General features: G+C 39.4%; 2 protein-coding genes across 4 annotated transcripts in view; both read right to left on the reverse strand.

Moving 5' to 3' along the window:
- Nucleotides 1-3371: 3371 nt before the first annotated feature.
- LOC103375632 (interferon-inducible GTPase 5-like) overlaps nucleotides 3372-10449 on the reverse strand; it is a 17364-nt gene continuing 10286 nt past the window's right edge. The window contains exon 4 of one of the 2 annotated variants that reach the window (XM_008305952.1): nucleotides 3372-3472. The gene's annotated coding sequence lies outside the window, so the exon portion shown is untranslated. Of the gene's footprint in view, nucleotides 3473-3528; nucleotides 3696-10449 lie in introns of those variants that run through there. The other variant, XM_008305953.1, reaches the window with a different exon arrangement.
- Nucleotides 3529-10449, reverse strand: part of LOC103375631 (interferon-inducible GTPase 5-like) — a 17136-nt gene continuing 10215 nt past the window's right edge. The window contains exons 1-3 of one of the 2 annotated variants that reach the window (XM_008305950.1): nucleotides 5832-5977; nucleotides 5015-5580; nucleotides 3529-4491 (exon numbers count right to left, since the gene is read on the reverse strand). In XM_008305950.1, the coding sequence (XP_008304172.1) occupies nucleotides 3854-4491; nucleotides 5015-5573 (1197 nt within the window). In that variant the 5' untranslated portion in view covers nucleotides 5574-5580; nucleotides 5832-5977 and the 3' untranslated portion in view covers nucleotides 3529-3853. Of the gene's footprint in view, nucleotides 4492-5014; nucleotides 5581-5831; nucleotides 5978-10449 lie in introns of those variants that run through there. The other variant, XM_008305951.1, reaches the window with a different exon arrangement.

The raw sequence follows: 10449 nt of genomic DNA on the forward strand, positions 1-10449 counted from the left end.
ACACCATGCTGCTGGCCCGACACACACACACAGACTAAGGTGAGCACACACTAAAACCACTCCCACCTCCAATCACCGTGGTGCTGAATGCACGTTTGCAAAGCGCATGCACACACACACACGCACACACACACACACAGAGACCATTCACAAAACCCTGGGAAACCCACTCGCCCCCCTGTATGGCTCCTACAGAATGAATCTGGACCCTTCTTCTGCTGCCATGAAAACAGCACTGCTTGTAATTTCAAATATTATAAAGATCTGAAGTGTCTCAGGTTTTTCATGTGCACCAGACAGAATCCATTACATTCTTGTGTTTAATTTTAATCTTGTCATTTGGTAATGTGCAGGGTTACTTTAAATGTGAGTAGAGAAAACATATAAATAAAGATTTAGTTTATCTTTGAAAATTTTCCACAAAACCACACTCTTGAGAACAGAAACAGTAAAAATTAAAAGAAGACACCTACCTTGAATGCAGTCGTCTCTTATACGTTTAAGAGTCGTCTCTGCGTTGAAGTTCTTCTTACTTCTTTTCTCATCCTGTATGTTATGGTCAATCTTTGAGCAAACAAAGTAGAACTTTTTCTTCATCTTCTGGATCTCCTGAGCCAGTTTCACATCATTTTCTCTGAAGCGATCAGCTGAGATGATGATGAAGAAGTCAAACTTCTCAAATTCAACAGGAGCAGCTTTCTCATCATCATAATTTATGCCTCTAACAGTATTAACAAAAGTGGATTTACCAGAGTTAGATTCTCCTGTGATGGCAATATTTAGGGGAATATCACCTGGTTTTTCTAAATATTCTTGAGTCTTTGCAGCTGCTGCAGCAGTATCATTGTTCATAAGTGCTTCTTTACATTCTTTGATTTCTTCTGGATATGAATCAAATGAATCATCCATGTTGGTCCTTGAATGGAAAGAAAAAAGTGTACAAATTAGCGCACTATGATCTTGGACTACAGAATATGTTTATACATATATACTCAGAGCAAACAATATGATATAAAATCATATCTGACATTAAGAATACATCACATACATCAGAAGACTGTAGAAGAATGTACTTCTTGTTCTGTTTTCACACTGGTTAGTCTTTTGTTTATTTACTTATTTATTTTCAGAGAAAACTCAAAAAGATCAAACTCCAAATGTTAGCAGCTACTCACTCAGATTTCCTCCAGAAACTGGACCCTGGAGCAGAAACACCACTGGACCTTATATATTTAAATGGAGTCCAGGACAAGAATCTGTTCATCTGTTTGGTTGAATTCTGATCTCTAGACAGACCAGTGTCAGGATCCTAATGTGAAGGAAAGAGATTCTGAAGCACAGAGACACTTAACAGGTCTGACCAACATTAAAACCTATTTTTGGTGGCAATAGGAAGTAAAATTAGAGTCGACAATGTCCTGTCATTTTAAAAGGTTTTAGTCACTTGACCTAGAGCCTACATACTGACACTGTGTCCTTTAAAATATGCTTGTTTCAGCTTGGTGTTCTGAAAATTTCAGAGACAAACACAACTAACACACAAACACATGGTCCATGCATGACAGTGTGAGGAACATAGTTTCCTACTACAGGAGGGTCATGAAACTTTTAATAACTTCACTGAACTGCTGGTTATGTTGTCAACACAGTATAATCGGTCACTTGATACCTTTGAGCCACTCATTAATCTGTCTTATCTGCTTATAGTTTTATTGGAGTGACACGAAACTAAACTGATAAGTCTTATCACTGAAATTACATTATTGGCTGTGGTGATGTGTCACTTGGTAAAGTAGGTGGTTTCGATTGTTGTGGACTTGAACAGTTTTGTCCAATTTAATCTAGATCTGTTCAGATGTTCTGATCTCAATGCAGTCTGCTGAACTTAATGAATAGTACAAGTACAACTGAGTTGGGGACACGAAAAAAATGGGCAATTTGTGTCCTTGGACACGAATCAATAGATTAAGTTTTATGACTATTTCACGAATTGCCGTGAGACTGGGTTGAAGAGGGTGGAAAAAGGTTTCCTCTCCAAAAAGAAAAATGTGAAAAACATGTCTCATCAAAAAAAGTCTTGTGTGTATTCCAGGAAAACAGGAAAATCCTTGAAACCAGGGAAGCTTTTTGATAAATACATGTAGAGACTCAATCATCACACTGTCTCAGTGGTCATTATCTGATTACCAAATGATGCTATCTGTACTTCAGGTTTGTGGCTCTTGATTTAGCTCACTGATGTTGTGTTTGTTCTGTGTCCTTGTCATTGTGTTGTCTCATTTTTTGTTGCTAACAACTGGCAAGAAAAACAGTTTTGTCTGCATACACACAGCCAGTGTTGCTGCACCAGGTGGACCTTGTGGTCAACCACAGAAAAAGCAATGCAAAATGGATCAAGTACACTTGCACCAACTAACCACCTCTTTAACCTGTCAATGGTCAACCTGTGACTTTTATAAACATGAATTGAACACACATGTTTTTTCCAACATTTTAGTACCTTTTTCTTTGACACCAACAGAAAGTAAAAGTAAACTCAGTTTCTCAGATTTAGTTTCAGCTGCTGGAACAGGTTTTCTAATTAAAGCTTCCCCATTTAAGGATGACAACATGACAGACAGGTTGAGAAACTGATTCCTAAAAGATGATTAGAGACTAAAGGAGCTGAAACAACAGTTATCAGCTCCTAATAAAAAAGTGGACAAAGAATAGCTGGATGTCTTAATGTGCTGGACCTCAAACCTAAAAACAATACTTCAAACGCCATTCAATTGTTCACTCACATTTAATATCTGTGTTGATGTGAAACCACAAGTCTTCCAACAGCACAGTTGCTCTCTTGAAATTCTGCACACAAGGGGGCCTTGATCCACTGTCATCATTACTGAGTCACTTTCTACAATTATGAAACAGGAAACTCGACCTCCAATTATAAAAGGCTTTTAATAAAGTTAGAAGACGAAGGTTATCCCATAACTTAGTTTTTCTCCAAACATGTGTAAACAACTAATCAGAGTGTGTTTTATTTTCATTCTAGGAATGAAAGAACAAAAGATAAAATAACTTATTGTTAAGTCTGGTCTTTATTTGTTTTGTTTGTTGTTCAAGCAAACAATTGTTGTGTGATGGCTTCTCTGATGATTCTGCCAGTCAGTGATTTAAGGTGATGGGGTCTACAGCATCAGGGGTTGTGGGTTCAGGAGAGGTTCTCTCCCTGTGATGGTCCATGTAGACATGTAAATCTTGCCTTGATCAATCCAAAGTCATCTCTATTCTGACCCTGGGTTTGATGAGATCCACATCGAAGCCATTTTGTGGTCCTGCATCAGGTTCAGGACAGGAAATGATCAACAAGGGCAGTCAGGCGTCCCTCCTGTTAATATGATTTTATTTTTAAATGACAAAACCACCAGATCCATCACAATGTATTCAATGACACAAGATAACAAGACAAAGATGTTTCATCAGTAACCATCATTTCACCTGATTTGCTCAAAGTGTCGACCTCATTGATCACAAACAATTTTGAAAAGTATCACAGCAATGATTCAGCAGTTTTCTACATTTAACACAGTTTATATATGAATAGGAAGATCACATTTCTCCCCTTGATAAAATTATAAAGAGAAACTTTAAATGTCTTATACTGAGAACAGTAACTCTGTTGTTTCTGTACTAATAAGAGTAAATGAGTCCTGCACTGTCCATCTGACAGATCAACTGTAAATGAATGTTGGTTAAAATGTGTAGCAAGGTTATGATTAGGATGCTGTATTTATCTATTTACAATCTAATGTTGTCTCCTTTACAGAAATCAAGAAGTCAGAAGCCCTTTAGCATTCACTTTACAATATCACACTGCTGTCTCCAAACTCAGAGCCTTTTCAAACACCCTCTGTGCATCCTCAGCAAGTGTGTTGAGGAAAAAACTTAGAGTTTTGTAGGTTGCAGTAAAAGAGAGACCCATTGCTATTGGGATTCCTAACAAGGGAATGAATCTGGACACTTCTTCTGCCATCAAAGCACCTTCAGTTGTCATTTGGGATATCGCCTTCAAGAGGACATCGACATTTATTTTTTCTAAAGCCAGTGGTGATTTGATGACAGCATGCAGAGTCTCATATGGCACACCTGTGCTGTTAGCAAGTCTCTGCAGTGACGGTTGATCAAGCCCAAACCCAAGTACATATTCCTGAACAACAGAAACCATCATGCCTAGATCAACAGTAGTAGAAAGCCCAGGAACTGGCACACCTGCCACTAATGCAGACAGAAGAGCCTTATATTTTATTTTGGCTTGAAAAGCTTCTTTCTTCTTGTTGATGATGATCTCACAGGTATTGTTGGGCATGGTTAACAGTAGAACATTCCTCTTGTGTGCAGGAAGTTCTCTCTCTAAGGTCTCATGGAGGAGAGAGAATTCATACAGGTGGAGGTCAAAGCTGGACACCAGGAAGACCTGTGGAGCCTCAATACCTTCTTTGTTAAGACCTGTGATGAAGAGGGAATACAACATGATTCATAGAGTAATTTTATCATTGTGAAAGTTATATGATGATTGTCACACTAGTTTGTAATGAGGAGGACCAAAGCAGAAGAACAGAAAAACTTTGGAAATTAGGCAACAACAGCTCAATGTAAAGGTACAGTGACTAAGATGTAAAATGTTGAATTGTTTCAGTGTTGAAATCATTTGTCATATTTTGTGACACATAAAAGAATCCTACCAATGATCCATCATGCATCACTCTTGCTCAATAAAACCTCAACTCATTTCTAAAGTTGAGATATTATAAAGATCTGAAGTGTCTCAGGTTTTTCACGTGCACCAGACAGAATCCATTAGATCCTTGTATTAAATTTTAATCTTGTCATTTGGTAATCTGTAGGGTTACTTTAAATGTGAGTAGAGAAAACATGTCATAAATAAGTATTTTGTTTGTTGTCTGTGAAAAGATTCCACAAAACTACACTCTGAGAACAGAAATAGTAACAATAAGAAGAAGACACCTACCTTGAATGCAGTCGTTTCTTACACATGTCACAGTCGTCTCTGCACTGATGTTCTTGCTTCTTTCCTCACTCAATATGTCTTCATCAATCTTTGAGCGAACAAAGTAGAACTTCTTCTTCATCTTCTGAATCTCCTGAGCCAGTTTCACATCATATGCAGTGAAGCGTTTAGCTGAGATGATGATGAAGAAGTCAAACCTCTCGAATTTAACATGCTTCAGGTACTTATCAGCTGGAAAGCGGGTGGTGCCAATTCCAGGAAGATCCCAAAAGGTAACATTGGGAAAGTTTGGATGAGGATATGCAGTGACCTCCATGGTGGTTTCTTTACAGCCAGTAGGAGCAGCTCCAACATCGCTGTTTTTTATGCCCCTAATGGCATTAACAAAGGTGGATTTACCAGAGCCAGATTCTCCTGTGACGGCAATATTTAGGGGAATATTATCGTGTTTTTCTAAATGTTCTTTAATCTTTGCAGCTGCTGCAGCAGTATCATTTTTCATCAGTGCTTCTTTACATTCTTTCATAACTTCTGGAAATGCGTCAGATGGATCATCCATGTTGGTCCTTGAATGGAAAGAAAAAGTGTACAAATTAGCGCACTGATGTTGGACTACAGAATATGTTTATACATATATATTTATAGTAAACAATATGATAGAAAATCATATCTGACATTAAGAATACATCACATACATCAGAAGACTGTAGAAGAATGTACTTCTTGCTCTGTCTTCACACTGGTTAGTCTTTTGTTTTTTATTTTTTTACAGAGAAAACTCAAAAAGATCAAACTCCAAATGTTAGCAGCTACTTACTCAGGTTTCCTCCAGAAACTGGACCCTGGAGCAGAAACACCACTGTTACACCTTATATATTTAAATGGAGTCCAGGAGAAGAATCTGTTAGTCTGTTTGGTTGAATTCAGACCTCTAGACAGACCAGTGTCACGATCCTAATGTGAAGGAAAGAGATTCTGAAGCACAGAGACACTCTGAGGGAGCTGAGAGAGTTGAAAGACAGAGAGGAGGAGCCTGATATGTTGTTGTCTGTCAGGCTTTTCACTGTTACTTCCTGGAACCTGCAGCATCTGTGGTTCAGACGACATTACAGCTATGACCAATACTGAAACCTATTTATTAGTGGCAATGGGAAATACAACTAGAGTTTATAATGCCATTTAATTTAAAAAGCTGTGAGTCACTAGGCCTTCAGCCCACATACTGACACTGTATCCTTGAAATATGTTTGTTTCCACCTGGTGTCCTGAAAACTTAACATGCTCCATGTATGACAGTGTGAGGTACGTACATGCATGAATACATTTCATATATGTCATAAATCAACACATGCTGGTGTGATTGGGTTCAGGAAGATAGAAACTTTCCCTCTAGTTCAGTGAACATAGTGCTGTTTAGCCTTCTCTGATCTTCTTCAGCTCAGTGACAAAGTTGTTGCTTGTCTTTGTTAGAAAGAAGGGTTTGGGTCACTTTGTTAACAGGGTCAGATGGTGTTCCTGTGCACCCTGGTTCTAGAATCAGATGCAGAAAATGGATGTGCAGTGTAATAAAAATGTGTCAGTGTTCTTCCTATATGACAACTGGGAGAGGTCAGGTGGAATGTACCTTTACACTGTGACAGGTTTCCCAGTACTAATGATAAGTGCAGTCATTCTACAAACAGATGCTTGCATCTTTGGAGGCTGTTGGCTGGACAAGTCTCAGTTTTATCACAAGCCATGTCTGGATGATGCTGGGCGTTAAGTATTAGACAGAAACCATCAGATTAACAAAATAAAAATGGCATTGCTCTCACAAACATAATTCAGAAGCTCACCTGCATAATTAATTAATGCTGCATATTTCTATCCACCACAGTGAGGTGGTTAAACCCAGGGCCTTGTAAATATTTGTGCATTCTATGTAAAGAGCAAAAATGGATTTTGAGTGCCACATTAAAGATAACAAAAGAAAATACACTTTAAGTATTTTAGTCATTTACTGAAGAAAAACTAAAGGCCCTGCATTTAAACTGCTACTTCAGTAAACATGTAAAAGTAACAGCAAATGATACTTAAGGTATCAGAAATTAAACATTCCCTGTAGATCCTGAAAATGAGGCGGCATTAAATTGACCAATAAGATCAAAGAAGCATTCTTGCACATTAACCGTCGCAAAATGACAATACACGGCATTAGCAGGTGACAGCTGATATACGGCAATGTTGTCAGCAGCAGCTAGCATGAAGAAGTCAAAAACGTAGAATTTCCATGAGGAATGGGAAGAGGAGTTCATTTTCACAATGGTGAAAGACAAGTGTGTTTGTATGCTGTGTCACCAAACTCTAGCGCTGTCTAAAAGAGGAAATCTGGAGCGGCACCACAACACCAACCACGTCAAATTCAAAGACAGTTGCCCTGCTAAGAGCACAATCCGTGCTAGGAAAGTTGCCGAGCTTAAAGCGAGGTTGAAGGCCTAGCAGTCGATTTTCACAAAACTGGCTTCTCAAAATAAGGCTGCAACTGAAGCTTCATTCCGTATTAGTCACCTTTTGGCTAAACACAAGAAACCTTTTAGAGATGGCGATTTAGTCAAGGAGGCAGTGGCCATCACTGCAGAGACGGTTTTCAACGGCTTCAAAAACAAAGATGAAATTAAAACCACACTTCACAGTGTCCAGTTTGGCCCCAATACAGTGGTGAGGAGGATTGAGGAAATGTCAAGAGACATGAATCGACAAGTGATAAAAGACTTGTCATACTGTGAATATTTTTCATTACAGTTTGATGAATCCCTGGATGTAATGGACACGGCTCAGCTTGTTGTATTTGTCAGAATGGCGTTCCCAGACTCTACAACAAAAGAGGATCTCCTCACTCTTTTGCACTTAAAGGAGAGAATGAGAGGTGAGGACATTTATAACGTGTTCAAAAAACATGTTCGCAATAGTGACATCCCGATTCACAAACTTGTGACAGTTACCACTGATGGAACCCCGGCGATGCACTGTGTGCATGCTGGATTTATTGCGCTGTGCCGTAATGACCATGATTTTCCTGACTTCATGAATTACCACTGCATCATTCACCAGCAGGCCTTGGTGGGGAAGGTCGTGGACTTTTCTAATGTTGTGACTCTGGTGGTCAAACTGATCAACTCGATTAGAGCAAAAGCGCTCCAACACTGCTTATTCAGGGCATTATTGGATGAGCTCGATGCTGCGTACGGAGATCTACTCCTCCACGCTGATGTCCGGTGGTTGAGTCGCGGCAAAGTGCTGCAGCGATTTGTTGATTTGCTGCCCGAGATTAAGACTTTTCTGGAGACAAGTAACGAGGAGCATAAGGAGCTGTCAGATGGTCAGTGGCTGCTGGACCTGGGGTTTCTGACAGACCTGATGGCAAAACTGAATGCCCTGAACAATGAGCTCCAGGGAAAAGACCCGCAACTGCCCCACATGATAAGCACAGTGAATGTGTTCAACGCTAAGCTCGGTGTGTGGAACACACAGCTGAAAAACAGGAGGCTGACACACTTTCCTAGCCTGGAGAAACTGTCACAGGCCGTCGGTGACAAGGACACTTTTTCACCCTGACTAGTACTGTGTTCACCTAGACAAAGTGACAGCAGAGTTCAGTCGGCGTTTTAGTGAGTTAGATGCCATGGAAGATGTTGCTGCATTCATCTTACACCCATTCCTGACCATTGATGTGGAACAAATAGCAGCCAAATGTCAGCAGGTGTTTGCTCTGCCTAGTGGGGTTGACATGGAAATGGTTGATTTGCAAAATGACATTGAGCTGAAAGTAAGATCAGGGGACAGTAACTTTTGGGGAATAGTCAGCAGGGAGAAGTTTCCCTCCTCACCTCATGTGCACTGAGAGTGAGTGCTTACTTCAGATCCACTTACCTCTGTGAAATGGCGTTTTCACAGATTAAAATAATGAAATCAAATATATTACACCATAATATGTGTTCTCCTCCTTCCTTTCTCCATTACTCACATTCACCACATTGTTTGTTTTTTGTCATTGTTTGTCTCAATGTGTTTTTGTTTTTTGTTTTGTTTTTTTGTCATAATTAGCAGCTGTTATTGTGTTGTTAGTGAAATACTAGGAGTGGGACTTTAACGTGTTTATTACATTAATTAATAACAAGAAAAATAACACGTCAAAAAAATGAATGCATGTAATCACTGTTTGCATCAAGACAACACAGAACATTTGTCAGTGCCCGATTTCATGGTCCACCGATCACAGTGATACACAAGATGCATCAGCGCTACGCTGACAACAACAAACATGGAGGAATCCAATGAGAGTGCATTGCTTGGACTGATGGAGGGCAAGTTTCACTTTAAAAAACTGCCTGATGGAAACCATGACCAGAGCGTGGCTTTGTGCAACTTGTGCAGAACAAAACTGCATACCACTGGTGGCACTTTCCAGTAAGCTTGATGTGCTTCCGTGGTATGCAAATTCTAACAGCTTCGTCACTTTCTGTGCTCACTGCAGCATGTTTTGCTTTCAGTGTGATTTTGTGCAACTTGAGATCGACTATGACTACGACCTCAGATCAGACGAGACGACCTGCTAAACTTAAGCATATTACTAAGAAGAGGAAAAGAAGCTTACCACCGCAAGCTTGATGTGCTTCGGTGATAGGGGAAATTCTTTTTTCACAAGTTGCACAAAACCACACTGAATGCAAAGCATGTTGCAGCGAGCACAGACACCGCCGGAGCTGTTAGAATTTGCTGTGAGTGCTGGCAGTCCTGGTCCAAGTACGAGCAAATGGTGTCGGCAGCCCACACTGTTCTGCCATTTTACGTAGTACAAATGACACTTTGTGTTGAATTGTTGGTTGACATTTGTTGACCATTTAAAGCCAGTACCTCTCTGTCGCAAAAATAAACAACAATAATTTGTTTCCCTCCCTGGAAACTCTCTCTTCTCCCTGCTGCCGTCAGGCCTAAAGACTGCCACTGAGAAAAAGAGGGAGAGTTTCTCCCTCAGCCCATCCGTTTGCTCAACTCTGAGCTTTAAAACCGGACTGTGCAATGTACGCAGGCACCTTCTACATATGCACTTTATGTAATACAACATTGTTCCATTTGCTTTATTTGTTTATTGCTTCATTGCTTTTATTGCTTTTATCATGTGAAGCGTCTTTGAGTTCTTGAAAAGCTCTATACAAATAAAATGAATTATTATTATCATTGTTATTATTATTATTTGATTATTTATGTGTATGTATACATGTGTATATATACTTAAAAGTGTATACTTCCTTAACACTTATTTTTTAAATTCTTTTTAATTTTTCTTTTATTGAAACTGGAGGCTGGTATGAAATACATTTCACTGCACATTGTACCAGGTATGAATGTGTATGAGACAAATAAAGCTTATCTTGAATCTTGTTGTTTACATGGAT

Source organism: Stegastes partitus, unplaced genomic scaffold, assembly GCF_000690725.1.
Source record: "Stegastes partitus isolate 25-593 unplaced genomic scaffold, Stegastes_partitus-1.0.2 Scaffold2720, whole genome shotgun sequence".
Taxonomy (NCBI): domain Eukaryota; kingdom Metazoa; phylum Chordata; class Actinopteri; family Pomacentridae; genus Stegastes; species Stegastes partitus.